This window comes from Myxine glutinosa, chromosome 14, assembly GCF_964187855.1.
Source record: "Myxine glutinosa chromosome 14, kmMyxGlut1.1, whole genome shotgun sequence".
Lineage (NCBI taxonomy): Eukaryota > Metazoa > Chordata > Myxini > Myxiniformes > Myxinidae > Myxine > Myxine glutinosa.
Genome location: NC_136274.1, coordinates 21,073,721 through 21,092,473, shown reverse-complemented (window position 1 = coordinate 21,092,473; position 18,753 = coordinate 21,073,721). Strand labels below are relative to the sequence as shown.

Sequence of the window (18,753 nt, the reverse complement as noted above, 5' to 3'; positions counted from 1 at the left end):
AGAGATCAAGCCATTGGAGAAGAGGAAAGATTTCATATCCGAAGCAATGATGTATTCCATGACTTTGCTGATAATTTGGAGCAGGCTGATTGGTCTGTAGTTGCAAGGATCTGTTTTTGCACCTTTTTTGTGTAAAGCGGTAATGTTTGCTGATTTCCAGGATGCTGGCAGATGACCTTGAGCAAAAGAGAGGGTGAAAAGAACAGAGAGAGGGTGAGATAGAGCGGCAGAGCAGGATTTTAGGACCCGTGGGCTGATGCTGTCTGGGCCAGTTGCAGAATCAGAGTCGAGGTTCGTCAAAAACTCCTCCACCTTGTCAGGAGAGAACGACACAGAGTCCAGGAGCAGTTGGGTTCGACTGGGAAAGGTGGGAACAGAGAGAGATGGGTTTGGGACACAAGATTTTGAGGCAAACACAGAGTTGAGGCATTCGGCTTTGTCACGTGCGATGTCAACTGTGTGGCCATTTGATGTAAGGGAGGGGATGGAGGGGGAACAAACACCAGAAACGGATTTGACCAGACGCCACCAGGATTTGGAGGAAGGAGACAGGTTTGAGAGTTAATTCTTGAGTGTGGAGAGATAGTGCTTCCTGGCACTCCTGAGGGTAGACACACACTTGTTCCGAGCTTGGTGGAAGGAACTGAGATTGCCTTCAGTTGGATTAGCCTTCCAAGAGGCAAAGGCAAGTTGTTTCAGGGCAACTGCCTCACCACAAGATTCAGTGTACCATGGACGGGAGGAAGGGTAAGACAACTGAAGACAAGATGGGATAAATCTGTGCATGAGAGAGAGCAGTTTGCTTTGGAAGAATTCCCAGGAAGAATTTATGTCAGAGGCAGTGGAGATGGGAGACCAATCCAGACGATTGATGGCTGCTTGAAGACCGTCCCAGTCGGCCTGAGTGAAATGCCAGACTCGCCGACGCTGAGGAGGCTCTCTGAGAATGGCCAGAGAGATGTCCACTTTGACAAGCACATGATCAGAAGAACCGATTGGAGCAGAAGAAGAGCAGCAGACGTTAGCAGGGAAGTTTGTCATAACCAAGTCTAGAAGAGAAGATACTCCATTGGCTGAGATCCGGGTCGGGAAATTGACAGATTGTGTCAATCCCACAGTCACAGAAGTCCTTTGCTGAGGTGCCATGACTGGTGAGAGAGGAACCCACACCCAACCAGCTGGCATGATGACAGTTGAAGTCACCACATATGAGGAAGAGAGAGTTGGGATGAGTGGATAGAAGTTGGTCCATGTTGTCAGACAGTGAAATGTAAATGGAGTCATCACTGTTTGGAGGACGGTACAGAACACAAATGAACAAAAGGTGGGAGCGGAGAGGAAGCCGTAGCCAGAGGTTCTCCTGGGGGTGAGGAGGAGAGAGGGCAGTGCAAGGAGAGTGAGGAAGAGAGTTTTTGATAAAGATAGTCACCCCACCACCAGGACGAGGCTCAGGTCTATCATACCGGAGGAGGGAGTAACCAGGAAGAGATATTAAGGAATCAGAGACATCTTGAAGGAGGAAAGTCTCTGTTAAGCAGATCAAGTCTGGATTGTCAGAAGCAACCTGTATGGAGAGATCAGTCAGGTTTGAGTGAAGGCCCCGGATGTTTGAGGTCCATACCGTTAATGAAGAGAGAGGGGGAGCATCGGGTGCGGGACAGGGGAGGGGAGGCTTAGGGTAAGATGTGGAAGAGGAGGAAGAGGTAGGAAGAGCAGTTGATAGTGTGTCAGAGATTACAGAAGAGTTCCAAGAAAGGGAAGGATGAGGAGGATGAAAGGTTTGATGGTGAAAGGATGAGGCACAGTGAGGGGTTGTTTGAGGGGGGGCAGAGGAAAGTAGAAGGTTGGGGGGGGGGGGGGTGGAGGTATGAGATAGAAGGGAGACGAAGTGGGGAGGAGGCAGCTTTGAGGAGGAGGGAGAATTGGAGAGGAATGGTATGGGGGGGAGATTTGAATGGGGGGAGTTTTGAAGGGGAGGAGTGAGGGGGAGTTTAGGAGGGGAGGGGAAAGGGGGGAGTTTAGGAGTGGAGGGGCAAGGGGGGTTGTTTTGGAGGGGAGGGGCAAGGGGGGAGTTTTGGAGGGGAGGGGCAAGGGGGGAGTTTAGGAGGGGAAGGGCAAGGAGGGAGTTCAGGAGTGGAGGGGCAAGGGGGGAGTTTAGGAGTGGAGGGGCAAGGGGGGAGTTTAGGAGTGTAGGTGCAAGGGGGGGGGGGGGATTTGGAGGGGAGGGGCAAGAGGGGAGTTTCGAAAGTGGATGATTAATGAAAGACGAACATTGATAACAAATTGGGTTTGTTGTGATTTTCAAGTTAGCAATCCGATTCAGAACGATGGAGGAGGGGTGGAATGAATGTGAATTTAGACCATGTAGTGAGGGAGACGTATAAGAGATTGAATTTCTTTTTTTTGACGTGGAATGAGTTGGAGAGGAAATTGAGAAAAGCCTTTTAAATAGGAAGAAAAACAGCGTGTTGTAATATACCACTGAATAAAACACTGAAGGGGAAAGTTTATACATATTTAAATAATATTAAAACAGAACCGTAAACAATCTTATATGCACAAAGTACCAACGGGGGGAGAGCCGAGAGGGACCACCACGAGTCACGTGGACAGGGCAAAAGGAGGATGGCAAGGAGATAATGGGGGCGGGGCGAACAGCACACCTGGACAGAAAGTACAGGATGAGACAAACAGCACACGTGGAGAAAGGAAAATAAATGTTTTTGGTTTTATTTTTTTTTGGGGGGGTGGGGGTATTTTAAATAAACGTATTTAAAACGTTAGACAAAGAGTATTATGTTCGGGGTGGAAGGGAAAAAACTAAGAGCCAAGCAAAACACGATGTAGGGGAGTTAAGTAAACAAACACCGATGGGGGTACAAGGCCGCACTAGCGGAGCAGAACACGATTAATTAATTACGAGTTACAGGAAATTCAAACCAAAAGTAACTATAAACAAACAATAACGCATGGACGATAAAATAACGAGTTGAAATTTGACAAACACACGAATGAAAAAATAACCGCTTTGGATGCCCGGAGAGAACCAAGCCTCAAGGTCGGAAGCTTCAACAACTAGGCCGCGTGGCGCGAGAATACTCGACTATTTTTTACAGTTATGAAAGATTAACACCGATAATCTACCGAGTGACATGCAAAAGGTACACACACGTAACATAAATACAGTTTCGACAAAAATACAAATGTAACAATTACTTAGCTTCGAGCGTGCGTGAAGATCGTGGAACAGCTTCGAAAAACCAATGTTTCGTGATTCCGATATAGATGTCTCGTTTTTATTTGTTTTTGTTTTTCGGTGTTGCATTAGTCGATAGGGTTCCATGCAAAGTATTGACATGGGCATTGAGGAAGTTAGGAGTGGAGGAATGGTTGATCAGAGTAGTGATGGCAATGTACAAAAGAGCGTGCACAGCTGTAAGGACGAAGGACGGGAACAGTGGTGAGTTTGAGGTGAAGGTGGGAGTGCATCAGGGGTCGGTACTAAGTCCACTACTATTTGTAGCTGTGATGGAGGTGCTGACTCAGAACGTAAAGGAGGGTTTACCGTGGGAGTTGTTGTATGCAGATGATCTGGTGTTGATTGCGGAAAGTATGGATGGACTGAAGGAAAAGATGAACAAGTGGAAGGAATGTATGGAGACAAAAGGTCTGAAGGTGAATATCGGAAAGACGAAGGTGATGGCAAGTGGTAAAGCATGTGGTGAGGTGGAAAGAACTGGGAAGTGGCCGTGTGCTGTGTGCAGGAAGGGTGGCGGAGTGAACTCCATTCAATGTACAATGTGCGCTGAGTGGGTTCATCAAAAATGTAGTGGTCTGAGAGGGTCATTTACCAGTGTGGCAGCTACATTCAAATGTAAGGTGTGCACAGAGGGAGCTGTGGAGGAAATGTTGAGTTGGATCTTGGAGACGGCGTGAAGCTGGAAGGTGTGAAAACATTTTGCTACCTCGGAGACATGCTGAATGGAGAAGGTGGATCAAACTCGGCAACGGTTGCTCGAGTGAGATGTGCATGGAAGAAGTTTCGGGAACTGAGTGGCGTGCTGATGAGGAGGAGAGTGTCGTTGAAGCTGAAGGGAAAGGTGTATGCTGCATGTGTGAGAAGTGTTATGATTTATGGGAGCGAGACATGGGTAATGAACGTAGAGCAGCAACGAAGGCTGGAAAGGGTGGAAATGCGAATGGTTCGATGGATGTGCGGAGTATCGTTGAGAGAGAGGAAGACAAATGATGAATTGCGAAAGATGATGGGAATATTGCCTGTGATTGATGCTGTGAAGAGGAACAGGTTGAGATGGTTTGGTCATGTGTTGAGGAAGGATGAAAGTGACTGGTTGAGAAGAGTGATGGAAATGAATGTAGAAGGAAGTAGAGGACGGGGAAGACCGAGAAAGACTTGGCTAAAGATGGTGGAAGAAGAAATGCGGGCAAGGGGGTTAACAAGGAGAGATGCAGAAAATAGGGCAAAATGGAGAAGACTGTCATTGGGACCACAAGGCTAACCCCCGCTCTAGCAGGGAAAATGGCCTTAAAATGCATGTTGTTGTTGTTGGTGTTGCATTAGTCAAGGTTTGACAGAGCAGTACGGCATTGTCAGAGATGTGAAGCGTGAAGCGCTGGAGATGAGAGTTGGGTTCACCGTGACGATCCTGAGAGAAAGACAGTCAATGGAATACCACCACAAATGATCACTAGTCCCAACTTGGTTCCGTCAGGTTTTCATCTCTTCCACAAACTTAAGGAACACCTTTGTGGAGAATAATCTTATTCTGACAATTTTGCCATGGTCGCTGTGAAGCTCGAGTTAAGTCAGCAGGATGCATAGTTCCATTGTGATGGCATCGCAAAACAACTTGAATGTCGGTCGACATGAAATGTTTTTTTTATATAAACATGAAAGTTGTTTTTCTCATCTCCTGCCTGTTGGAATTATTCTATACTTGTTTCCATTGATATGTACAAATCCCCGTGTTTGTTTCGTCACATCATGTGAATCCACCAACACTTTCACGAATATCCAGTACTGACTTCCTTATCCAATTTTTTTTTTTTTAAACACCCAGACTGTTCCTTCCTCTTCTTCCTTTATATAGGAATCTCAATGGACATGTTTCACCATCTCATCTGCAGTGGTCATTTAGTTCAATGCAAGACTTTCATCTAGGCCTCTTGATTGGGCTCCCTCTGGAGTGGGCTCCAATGAAAACTGTTTTCTTTGCTTTCTTTATCCTCTTTCATCTTTACTCATGATGTACTATGGCAAGGTTATTGTTCTAACTTTTCAATAATTCCAAATTACTTGGTCTCATAACATTCATCTACCTTTGTTTTTATCCGTGGGTTTCTCGTTCAACATTTGGCTGTTTGTTGTCAACAAGTGTTTCATTTGTTTCCTGCTCTCGTATCTCCAGTTTATTTCACCTGACACTAAATGCACATAGCATCCCCACATGCTTGTTATTTATTTGATGCTCAACACCCACCACACTAAAGCAGATGAAGACTAGTGGTGAGTCTTGCGCTTTTACTTGCGAAGAGCTTTTACTTTATATAAGGTTTTGTAGACGTTAGGCCTCTGTAATTCTTGGGAGAAACACACATATAAACTAAGGCAATGGATCATCGTTTTTGTCAAATTAAATGCACCGGTTTCTCCTCGGAAAAGTGTACCGTATGCATTTGAGTCCACATTGTGCTTCAGCGTTTTTGTTTCTCTCTTTTCTGTATTTATCTTGATTCGCAACTGAATCGTGGAGTCTCACGCCCATCTGAAATCTCCATGGTCTGCTTCCCACTTTTGCCCACCCATTGCTAATCCTCCGCCACAGGTGTCCAGTTCATGTGGGATTGTTGCATTGAGACGGTGAAGAAAACGCAGAAGGAAGGCGGCTCAGGTTGCATCGTCGCCCACTGCATGGGCCTCGGGAAGACACTGCAGGCAAGAATCTCAAGATATTTTTGGCTCTATCATGAGCCCATAGTCCAACATTTGTGTGAGAGTGGAATATTTTGTCAACGAGTGATTGCAGGTGGTAAGGTTAGCTAGCTTTGTGTTGTTCTTCATAAAAAGCAGACTCAACAATGTTTCTGACTTTTGCACATACATTTATTTATTTATTAATTCATTTGTTTATTTGATTTAAAGCTCATGGGAGAGCTCTGTGTATCTATACGCATAAGAGCAAGTCTGTTTGTGTGATTGTTCCTTTTACATTTCCAAACCCATTGGACAATATCCCCCAATGTTGCTGTAACGCATTTTCACATGTGCAAGGTCAACATCACAAGAACAAAAATATTTCACTTCATCGAATGAAAGGTGTATGCTGCATGTGTGAGAAGTGTAATGATTTATGGGAGCGAGACATGGGTAATGAACGTAGAGCAGCAACGAAGGCTGGAAAGGGTGGAAATGCGAATGGTTCGGTGGATGTGCGGAGTGTCGTTGAGAGAGAGGAAGACAAATGATGAATTGCGAAAGATGGTGGGAATAGAGCCTGTGATTGATGCTGTGAAGAGAAACAGGTTCAGATGGTTTGGTCATGTGTTGAGGAAGGATGAAAGTGACTGGTTGAGAAGAGTGATGGAAATGAATGTAGGAGGAAGTAGAGAACGGGGAAGACCGAGAAACACTTGGCTAAAGATGGTCGAAGAAGAAATGCGGGCAAGGGGGTTAACAAGGGGAGATGCAGAAAATAGGGCAAGATGGAGAAGATTGTCATGGGGACCGCAAGGCTAACCTCTGCTCTTGCAGGGAAAATGGCCTTAAAATGCCTGTTGTTGTGTTTGTTGTATCGAATTGAGGTGAAAACATAAAGCAACATCGCCGTCGGTGACCTTGCGTTGTCTTCCGACTGAATGCGCATGTGCAGTGCAAGCTCCTCCCTCGCTCAATCGCGATAGTGATGCACCACCATTGGATGATCACGAGCATATTCAAATAAAATGCTAACGCCTAAGGTGTGTGTGTGCGTGTGTGTGTGTGTGTGCGTGTGTGTGTGTGTGTGTGTGTGTGTGTGTGTGTGTGTGTGTGTGTGTGTGTGTGTGTGTGTGTGTGTGTGTGTGTATTAGTTTGTTAGTTAGTTAGTTAGTTGGTTAGTTTGTTTCGTTAGTTAGTTCCGTTAGTTAGTTTCGTTAGTTAGTTTCGTTAGTTAGTTTCATTAGTTAGTTTTGTTCGTTAGTTTAGTTAGTTATAGTGTCGTTAGTTAACTCCATAAAAGGGTTTCAGAAACTGGACCAAGGACCTATCAGGTCTCAAAGTATCCACCTCCGTTATAGTATCCATCGTGTTTGTGTGTTAGTTATATTGTGTGTGTTATAAATGTGTGTGTATTATGTATGTATATATACATACATACATACATACATACATACATACATACATACATACATACATACAGCTAGACTCTAGAGGGTGGGCACCCCGTTTGGGGTGGTTCACAAGAAAGCAATAAGGTGCCTCCTTTCCTCCGCTAGCCTGGGAGTCCGACTTGGGCAAGCGGTAGTACTCCCTATTGCCTCCCTGTCAGGGTTACGATGAAGTCACGGGCAGCAGCGTGGTAGATATGTGCACCAGCAGAAGTTTTTGAGACCGACGGTGATTGCTCACGTGACACTGGACAGATGACCTATTATTTTAACAAATGGCCAGAGTCAACCCGGCCAGTTAGCGGACTACTGCAAAAAATCCCTGTCATGGTTTTGGAGAGATGTGGCCTCTTGCAGTTCATCTGGCAATTGTTATCCACTGCGTCCAACACATCTCTTGTTGTCTTGCTGCGCTTTCCACCAGATTTGGGTGATGAGGAGAAGAGGGTGCGGGAGTTAGTGCGCAACGACCTCAACATCACAAACAAATCTTGAGTGCAGGAGTTTGGGAAAAGTCAAATGGTGATGGGGGATCAGTTAAGTGGCAGTTACAGGATAGTACTGGCAGTCGTAGTCGAAAACCCGCACATTTGCGGTCTGGTGGAATTTTGGTCGTAGTCGAAAACCCGCACATTTGCGGTCTGGTGGAATTTTGGTCGCTTTGGTCACACCACCAGAGCAAATGTGGTGATTTGGCAGCCTTATAGACGTCAGAGCAGCTCTATTTAGAGGCCACTGCTCTCCCCAATCCAGGGAAGGGGTTAGAAAAGGTTCCCTATAAATTGGTTGCTCCACTTAACCCGGTCAGCAAACCACGGCTGGCAGGTTATCCCTATTAGCGGTCGAAAACATCAAATAAATCTCATAATTGCTACTTGGAATGTTCGCACACTTCGTAGTGACACTCGGCTTGCAGATAGTGGGCAGCTTACCGAGGACACCTCCAGCTCCACCTACTTTTGGAGTGGGCTACCAGCAGCTGAGAAACGTCTACATGGGGTCGCCTTGATTGTGAGAACATCAATTGCCAACAAACTTCCTGCCCTTCTCCAGGCGGTAAATGAGTGATTCATTGCGTTCAGACTCCCTTGGTGCATATGCCCCTGCAACGATGAACGAGGAACTGACGATAGATAAATTTCATGCTGATTTTAGTAGCTTGATCAACAAGACAACAAGGGAGGAGAAACTGATTATTTTTGGTGATTTCAATGCTCATGTCGGAACTGATCATGCAGCGTGGCCCAAGACCATCGGGCACTATGGGGTCAGGAAATGTAACTCAAATGGCCTCCTCCTTCTATCCACATGTCATGAACATGGTCTGACTCTTACCAACACCATTTTCCAGCTACAGAATGGTACGTTTCATATTATAGCTGACTATTAGACCGCCAGTCAAGCGGAACTTTCAACCAGTGAAGAAGCTGAATGTTACAACGCTGACAGATCTTACACCAAAAATGAGTTGCAATATAAGTTGGGAGATGTGCTGACGGAAAAATCTAAGTTTAATTTAAGACAGTGTGGAAGGAAAGTGGAGAAATTGCGTGCCTTTGTTTTTGAAACGGGAAAGGATGTACTTGGAACAGTGAAGAGAAAGCAGCCAGACTGATTTGCAAACAGCGTAGAGGAGCTGAAGCCTATTAATTGATAAGAAAAAAGAGGCATACCATAAAATGATGAACCGAAGCACAAGGGTTGTAAGAACAGCGTTTGCTGAAGCCCAAAAACTACTGCAACAGAGGACAAGGCAGCTAAAAAATGATTAGTTCAGTAAAAAAGCAAATTCATAAATACGCAGACATCCACGACATCAAAAATGTCTATCAAGCAGTTAAGGAATTGTATAGTCCATCCAGCTGAGGTCCTGCCCCTCCCTTGTCAGTTTGTGGACAATTGCTTTTCACAGACCAGACATCTATTCCATCCAGAACATTTCAAGGAGCTACTGAACCGGCCATCTACTGTTGAGCAAAGCAGCTTAAATGCCATGGATCAAAAACCTGTCATGCTACCATCTTGCGGAGCCACCAACCAAGGATGAAATCTTTAAAACCATCAATGGACTCCAAAATGGCAAAGCTCTGAGACATGGCAGCATCTCAGCGGAGGTCTTCAAGCATGGATGTCAAACGCTATTCGATTGGCTGTACGAATTATTTGGGTAAATGTGGCAAAATGAGGATGTTTCTCATCAACTGAAAGACGTGCTAATTGTTACCATCTACAAACGTAAAGGCGATCGGTCTGATTGCGGAAACCACCCCGTGGTATCTGCCTGTTAACCCTCACAGCCAAGATCTTGATAGAGATTATGCAGTTGAGACCTTGTGGACTCTGTTGTCAAAAAACGTAGTGTCTGAATCGCAATGTATCAAGCAAAATGTCAGTCTATACACGATTTGTTGATCTAACAAAAGCTTTCTACACCATGTCTCGAGAAGCCCTTTGGAAAATCCTGACTAAGCAGGGAGTCCCAGACAAATTTGTTGATGTACTGAAGCAGCTACACGATGGCATGCATGGGCGTGGCGTGTGTGTGCAGATGGACAGTTCTCCAAACACTTCCCTATAACGACTGGCGTGAAGCAGGGCTGTGTGATTGCCCCAATCAAAATGAGGGCTAAATGAGGCCTTGCACAATAATTTATATTAAGTTTAGAACAGATGGTGGTATTTTCCACATTTTGAGTCTTCGTGCAAAAACGAAACTAATCCGCTACTTCCTGTTCGGCGATTACTGAGGCCTATTTGCCCACAGCGAGGAGCAGCTTCAGTCACTCATGGACAGTTTTTCTAATGCAGCGAAACGCTTTGGACTCACTATTAACATCAAAAAGACTGAGGTTATGTATCAGCCCCCACCTAGTTTGGAGCGTGTTGAGCCGTGTATCTTCGTGGACGGTCAACAACTGAAGAACACCGATGCTTACACCTATCTAGGGAGTGTTTGTGTGATGATGGTCAATTGGATCGGGAAATCTCCAGTCGGATAGCAAAGGCTGGCTCATCCTTTGGCCGTTTCTACCACGGAGTCTGGAACAGTCCCGATATTAAAATATTAAAATGATTACTAAAATCGCAGTCTGTAGGGTTGTGGTTCTGTGTACATTGCTGTATGGTGCTGAGTGCTGGACAACCTATAGTCGCCACATTTGTCAGCTGGAAGCCCGACATCGACAATGTCTGCGGAAAATCTGCACATAACGTGGAAGGAAAGGGTTTCCAATCTGGAGGTGCGAAATAAATCTGGCTGTGTATCAGTGGAGAGTATCGTCAAAAAACGACAACTGCAATGGGCTTGGCCACCTCTTAAGAATGAGTGACTTCAGGATCCCAAAACAGTTATTTTATGGGGAATTGACCATGGGCAAACGTGGCATGAGGAAACCTTGAAAGCTCTACAAGGATTTTCTAAACGCTGCGCTGAAAAGCTGTGATATCCACCTGCACAAGTGGGAACACCAAACCGCATCTTTGAGAAGATTGGCCAACAAAGGTGTCACAGAATTTGAGGAGGTGAGAAGTGAGCGAATTCACCAGGCCATCTTGAGGAGAAAGAATCCGGACCAAGCGGCATCGGGCCAGATTCCAGATGTGAGGGAGAGCGTGTGTAACTGCGGCTGATCTCACTGCCAACAGTCTTCGTTCCGACGTGACTTCCATTGTGTGTGTGTGTGTGTGTGTGTGTGTGTGTGTGTGTGTGTGTGTGTGTGTGTGTGTGTGTGTGTGTGTGTGTGTGTGTGTGTGTGTGTGTGTGTGTTTTTGTTTTTGTTTGTGATTTTGTGTGTGTGTTTGTGTGTGTGTGTGTGTTTTTGTTTTTGTGTGTTTGTTTGTTTTTGTTTGTTTGTTAACTCAACTGGACTATGTCCAGCTGAGTTTTTGTCGACACCCAGTCTCCGTCGTCTGTCTGTCTGTAAACAATTCGACGTCTACGCTATAAAAGTCACAAATATTGATTAAATTTGATGAAACTTGTTATGCAGCATCTTTAGGACATAAACTAGTTTGGGGTTGCATTTGGGCATTGCACGCCCAAAAATGGGCGCGGCAGGGCGGCCATATTGAAAAATCAATTTTTGTCATATATTTTTAGCACATATAAACTATATAGTTTGTGGTTCTATTATGCATATTCTAACCATATTGATATAGACCAGTGGAGTTCAGGTTCCCTGGAACCTCTCTAGTTTTTATAGTGGTACACCACATCGTGGATACGACAATAAGGTATTTACGATTTGGACCTAAGATCGCAGCATTGAGGCGTGTACTTAAATGGGAATACCAATCAGAGCACTCCTTAATTGTTTTGGAGTTGATACATTTGTATCCCTGTATATTGAGCAATTTTCCCAAACTTTTGTGAAATTTTGCATCCCCTTTTCGATATTTTAATCTAATTTTTTTCATTCTCATTCTCGATGAAAGCGATCAATCACAGCTTTGACTTGGTATCGTTCTTGTCAGTTTTTATGTCGATCTAAAACTGCAGTTTTTCATCTGAATCTTTTTATCATCTTGCGGAGGGATTGGTGCAAAGCATTGTTCTTTGCCTTTTGCTTAATATTCTTTCGCCAAATTTTCTTATAGCGGATCAAAATTCTAAAAAGCCATGTAGGATTAGTATAGTGAAGGACCTAGCATCACTGAGTGCCCCATTGAAAGCAATTATAGTCGCTCCCACCTTCCCAATTCGCCATCTCGTTCAAATTCTCCCGAAATTAACTCTGCCACAACATCCGAAAAGCAGCTCGCACCTTGTGCCTGGAGCGGTTTCATCGCTGCGAGCCTCTGAAGTGAAACGATTATGATGCTTCTATTATGGGCTTGAGCACCAGTGGAGGCCGTGGCGTGCCACCGTTACTGGTTCCAGTTTTATGCCACCGCCGACGCTGCGTACGACACATTTTGCTGTGACTCTTCTCCAGTGACCCTGAAAGCTTGTTGGGCTTGGCATCTTCCTGCCACGGGCAAATGAGCCATAAAAGTAATGGATAGCCCTCAGAACGATGGAGGATTTGTCCTCTATAGCCCATTAGGCCTGCTGCTGTTTCGTTAACTTCCAGCAACCCACCTTGGAATCTAAATTCCCTTTTCACAAACACTGCAATGCTGCTTGCTTGGTTTGTATAAATGCTCGAAGTGCTAAGCACTGGCCATAGTGACATGACAGCATTGGAGTCGAGGTTGAAGTCATAGTCAAAAATCATATGTGAAGGTCCATCAGATGTACGTTTCTTATTAGTCCCCTACCGGTGTACACCGGAGGGGACTATAGGTTTGCACGCCGTACGTCAGTCCGTCCGTCAGTCAGTCCGTCACGCAAAGAACAGTTTTCCGGACTTTTTTTCTAAACGCTTAATGCTAATGATTTCAAACTTGGTACATGGTTTCCTCATGATAAGTTACAGGTCAAGTTCGAACTTCACGACGTTTCGATCATTTTTAACAAAGTTATGGCACTTTGAACTTTGGGAATTCTGATAATTCTGATGATCCTTAACTCAGTGCCATTTTTGTCCCCCGTTGCACAGCGTAGCGAAAGGGGGCCTATGGCTTTTCCATCCGTCCGTGCGTGCGGGCGTGCGTGTTTGCGTGCGGGAGTGCGTAAGCGAAGGACTGCATTCAAATTTGGTGTGTGGGTGCAACCCACGTCAAAATCCAAGATGGCCGCCGCCATGTATGTCTGATGCCATGTATGTCTGAACCTTGTGAGATGAATATCTTGAAAAATAAGCGAAGTACCAACTTCTAATCTGGTGTGTGGGTGTATCTAGGCATAAGGAAGAACGCTATTGAAAATTGGGTCGCCACGTCAAAATCCAAGATGGCCGCCGCCATGTATGTCTGAACCTTGTGAGCGAAATATCTCGAAAAATAAGCGAAATACCAACTTCTAATCTGGTGTGTGGGTGTATCTAGGCACAAGGAAAAACGCTGTTTAAAATTGGGTCGCCACGTCAAAATCCAAGATGGCCGCCGCCATGTATGTCTGAACCTTGTGAGATGAATATCTTGAAAAATAAGCGAAGTACCAACTTCTAATTTGGTCTGTGGGTGTATCTCGACATAAGGAAGAAGGCTTTTGAAAATTGGGGTGCCACGTCAAAATCCAAGATGGCCGCCACCATATATATGTCTGAACCTTGTGAGCGAAATATCTTGAAAAATAAGCGAAGTACCAACTTCTAATCTGGTATGTGGATTTATCTAGGCACAAGCAAGAAGGCTGTTTAAAATTGGGTCGCCACGTCAAATTCCAAGATGGCCGCCGCCATGTATGTCTGAACCTTATGAGCGAAATATCTTGGAAAATAAGCAAAGTACCAACTTCTAATCTGGTGTTTGGGTGTATCTAGGCACAAGGAAGAACGCTATTGAAAATTGGGTCGCCACATCAAAATCCAAGATGGCCGCCGCCATGTATGTCTGAAACTTGAGCGGAATATCTTGAAAAATAAGCGAAGTACCAACTTCTAATTTGGTGTGTGGGTGTATCTAGGCATAAGGAAGAACGCTATTGAAAATTGGGTTGCCACGTCAAAATCCAAGATGGCCGCCGCCATGTATGTCTGAACCTTGTGAGCGAAATATCATATCATAGCATGTTTTCTGTGTCTTCCACTTTGTCAACTCACATCACTTCGCCGACGGGGGACCTAGGCGTAACGCTTGTACGTTTTAATTTCCTTTAAAAACCAATTTCTCTGCAATAATAGGACCGATTGAGATAAAAAAAATTCACCATATGATGGACTCGGTCTGTAGAATATTTTAATGGTAATTATGACGTCACAGGTCACGTGGTTCGGTCGCCATATTGTTTTTCGTGAAGACACGAAAACCCCTTTTTCTCTGCAACGGCTGAACAGATAGATCGAGGCCAAACTTTGCAGGCAGAATCGCGTACCCATGAAGAACAAAAAAGTCAACAAGCATGACGTCATGCGTCGCATGGTTTCAGAGTTATGACGTTTTTAAGCATGAACCTTTAAAACTGAGCTCCTCCCTCATTTTTGATCCAATCGAGGGGAAACTTCACAGATCTGTTCAGCACTAAAATGTCCTTTTGGAATTTGCGATAGGGCACGTGGTTTGGCAGATATCGTTATTTAAACGAAAATATTTTAAAAAATGGATATCTCTTGTTCATTCAGATGTACGTTAAGGTCCAAGACGTTTCTTATTCACAACATGGACACCAATCTTGTTGCACTTCAAGATCCCATTATTAAATCCATACACTTCATCATTCCAGCGGACATGGGTAGATATCTCAAGATTGCACTAAACTAAACACAGAATGACTTGTGCCTCTTTAGGGGCCATCTCCAGTAAATGTGTGTATGTGTGCATGTGCAAGTCTGTTTGTTTGTTCCTCACAGGTTTACAAACACCTGGCCCGATATCCCCAGAAATTTGCTGAATCGCACTACTATAAAATATGGCAGGTCAATTTTGCAAGAAGGAAAAATTCAATTGTCAAATTGATGTAAAAACGTTAAACAATGGCTCTTTGGGCGATTGAGTGTTCCATGTCGATTGCCACGTCCGCTCCACCACCCTCCCCACGGGGAGCAGGGCAGAGCTTGGCTTGCACCTCTACACTTCATCTTTCAAATGTCAATACTCTGTTGTGAATCAAATCAACTGCCTTTAAATACGTGGATTTGTAATAATACTGAATGAAAATTAATATATGAATGGTCCACAGTCTCCACTGGATTACTCTCAGTGTAACGAGTGGTCACATATCCTGTATGGCCGTGAACAAGGAAATAAGGAGTCCACTTGGCCCATCATTGCTTTTTCGCACCTGGAGCTTTTGATGCACCTTTAAACAATCCTCTTTCACCAAAGTCTAAGTAACCCGATCTTGACTATCTGTGTGCGTGTGTGCGCACTTGTACATCCACACTGTATATCGAAGTACAGTACTGCGTATGGTCCTGTATGAGAGGTATTTGAGGATGTGGGATGGGGGGGGGGGGGCTGCTGGCTGGGGAGTGGAGTTCAAACATTTGAAAATCGTGTGCTATTGTAAGTTTTGGCAAATACACACACAAGGTGGATTCACTTCTGACACCAGCCGTTTCAGATCCCTTGCAGTTATATGTTTTTTTTCCTCCATCACTATAGCCTGGTGTTGGCTTAGCGGCTTGGGTGCCAGCTTCGGATCCTAGGATCCTGGGTTCGAATCCCAGTCGATCGCTGAATTAACGCCAGGGGGTTGACTCAGCCTGTCATCTTTCCGAGGTCGGCTAATTGAGTACCAGTTCACTGGTAATTCCCTGTTTGTCATAAAAGGCGACAAACAGGGTTGGCGGCAGGAAGGGCATCCGGCCGTAAAACATTGCTTCAAAAAGGGGACCAACAACAACTGGAGGCAATATGTTTTCGGGTTGTCCCGGTTTTTGGTTGTCCTGTCCGTCCTTTCGTCGGTGATAGGTTTTCGTTGCTCCGATAACATGAGAACGGCTGAAGGGATCTCAGTCAAACTTGGTACAGGTATGTATAATAATGTAATGATTAACTGATTAGATTTTGGGGTCACTAGGTCAAAGGCAAGAGGTCGTGTTAGGTAAAAACCTGTTTTGTTTTTTTTGTTTGTTTTTTGTATACAGAATTGAGGCTCGTGAAAGAGCTAACATTTATCACAAACAAATCAAACAGACAAACAAACAAAGTATATAAAAAGGGGAGCGGAAGACAAGATTGGGAGAGAAGGGGAAGCACACAAACACAACATTTGAGAGCAGGGACATTGGGAGATCTGTGGGAGGGAGAGGGCTTGGGGGGAGGAGGGTGGGAAGGGGGGGAGGGGGGGGGGAGAAGTATAAAACACAAGGACACTGCAAGGACTTCCAGGAAAGAAGTTGGTATTTCAAGAAAGTGGATTTGGGTGTGAAATTAGCGGGGGTAGAAAAGATCAAGGTTTTGGATGGGGGAAGATAAAAGATGGTGGTGAACAGCTGTTTTAAAGACCTGGAGGGAGGAGTGGGATTGAAGAGAGTGAGGGAGCTTGTTCCAGAGGCGGGAGAAAAGAGGATTGAAGGTGAGCAGAGAGTCTTGATTTTGGCAGTTTGTATAGTGCTATGGTGTTGGGCTAGCGGCTAGGGTGCCGGCTTAGGATCCTGGGTTCGAATCCCGGTCGATCGCTGAATTAACGCCAGGGGGGTTGACTCAGCCTGTCATCCTTCCGAGGTCGGCAAATTGAGTACCAGTTCACTGGTAATTCCCTGTTTGTCATAAAAGGTGACAAAAAGGGTTGGCGGCAGGAAGGGCATCCGGCCGTAAAACATTGCTTCAAAAAGGGGACCAAAAAACAACAACGACAACCACGGTCCCCGAAAAAGGCCAACCCCCGCCTTGCGGGGAAAAATGGCCTCTAAATGTGGTTATTTTTTTTTTATAACCATAAGAGGGTTGCAAGCAGATCTTGTGCAACCTGTAGGAATATTTGGGGGACAGAGCCCATTGATAACTCCTGAACCAGTGATGGGATTTTGACCAAAGTTGGTACAAGTATTTATTATGATGTAAAGATGAACTGATTAGATTTTGGGGTCATGAGGTCAAAGGTCAGAGGCCATGTTGGGTTAAAATCCTGTGACTGACAAAAGTCATGTCAGGTAAAAATGTGATACTTGAAATCAAATGAAGGGATTCAAATCAAACTTTGTACAAGTAAGTACAATGATGTAATAATGTTGGTTGAGGCATATCGGTCGATGTCGAAAAGTGCCGTCATTTCCTTCTGACTTTCTCAACACCCTTGTACATTTTTATGCCTCCACCGACGAAGTCGCCGGAGGCATTATGTTTTCAGGTTGTCCGTTCGTTGGTTTGTCCTTCCGTCCCTCGTAGGTTTTTGTTGCCGCGATAACTTGAGAGTGGCTAAAGGGATCTTAGTCAAACTTGGTGCCGGTATGTATAATAAGATAAAGATGAACTGATTAGATTTTGTGGTCACAAGGTCATAGGTCAGAGGTCATGTTAGGCAAAAAAAAATACTGTTACCATGATAACTTGTCAGCCAGTGATGGGATTCTGACCAAATTTGATACACTGATGTAGAATGATGTAAAGATGAACTGATTAGATATTGCAGGGCAAGAGGTCAAAGTCTGCAATCGGTCTATAACTTGAGAACGGCTGAAGTGATATAATTCAAACTTGGTACCGATATGTATAATGATGTAAATATTAACTGATTAAATTTTGGGGTCCCAAGGTCAAAGGACGAAGGTCAGAGGTCATGTCAGGTAAAAATGTGATAACTTGTGAACAGCTGAAGGGATTGAAATTAAAACTTGGTACAGGTATGTATAATGATGTAAACATGAACTGATTAAATTTTGGGGTCAAGAGGTCATGTCAGGTCGAAATGTGATTACTTGAGAACAGCTGAATGGATTTGAATCAAACTTGGTGCAAGCATTGTAATAATGTGGGCGGAGGCATATCGGTCGATGTCGTGATGTCAAAGAGTGCCGTTCTAGTTCTTCACTGTGAGGTACAGTATTTCATCGTTTTACCCTCATCGGCATGTTTTCTTGACTTAAGTTTGTTTTGAACCATATGTCTTTGCTCGTGACATCTTTTTGTGGTTTGAAAATACAGCAAATGTTTATTTAGACATCTTTGAACTTTGTTAAGTAGGTGCTTTGCTATGGATTTGCGAGGTCCGGAGGGACTGTTAAAAATCAATTCTGTCAAGTGTAGTCTCTGCTTAATAAAATAGAAGCACGTTGCTGCCGCTTGCTGGACATTTTGTTTGGTGTTGGTTTACTCTTTTAAAGAGATGACGCGATGCCAAGGAGGATTATTTTTGGAGTTTGATGTTTTTTGGGGAAAGTGACTCGTGTATTTAAGGATATGGTTTTGACCAGATAGTTATATTTTTTGAAGTGAAACAGTGCTGATCCCCCCTCCGCTTCCCCCCCCCCCCCCCCCTCCATCTCCTGAAGCCAAGGCGATCCGTTTGTGATTCTGTTCCCACAGGTCGTGGCGTTCTTACACACGGTGCTGAGAACAGACCTGTTGAAATTCCGAAACGCTCTCATTGTGTGTCCACTCAACACCGTCCTCAATTGGATCAATGAATTCCAGATATGGCTCGGTGATATTGAAGATGAGCCAGAGGTACCACAGCAGAATGTTCTTTCTTTTCTTTCTTTCTTGCATTTACTGATGATGGGTATTAAGTAATTATGATAATGATCATTATTAGCTTTGCAAACTACATGTAATCAGATCAGAGGGCCAATATTCAACAGACAATGGGGCAAAGGTGAAACAGGTGTACAAGCATGCTCAGATACTGCAGGATGTCGTCAATATCCTCATCTTTTTTGTCGT

The 18,753-nt window shown here is 44.5% G+C and overlaps 1 protein-coding gene across 1 annotated transcript in view; it reads left to right on the top strand.

The window, feature by feature from the left end:
• ATRX (ATRX chromatin remodeler) overlaps window positions 1-18,753 on the top strand; it is a 447,777-nt gene that overhangs the window by 357,274 nt on the left and 71,750 nt on the right. Inside the window, exons 15-16 of the mRNA XM_078768164.1 lie at window positions 5,847-5,956; window positions 18,397-18,537. Coding sequence (XP_078624290.1) covers window positions 5,847-5,956; window positions 18,397-18,537 — 251 coding nt within the window. The remainder of the gene's footprint in view (window positions 1-5,846; window positions 5,957-18,396; window positions 18,538-18,753) is intronic.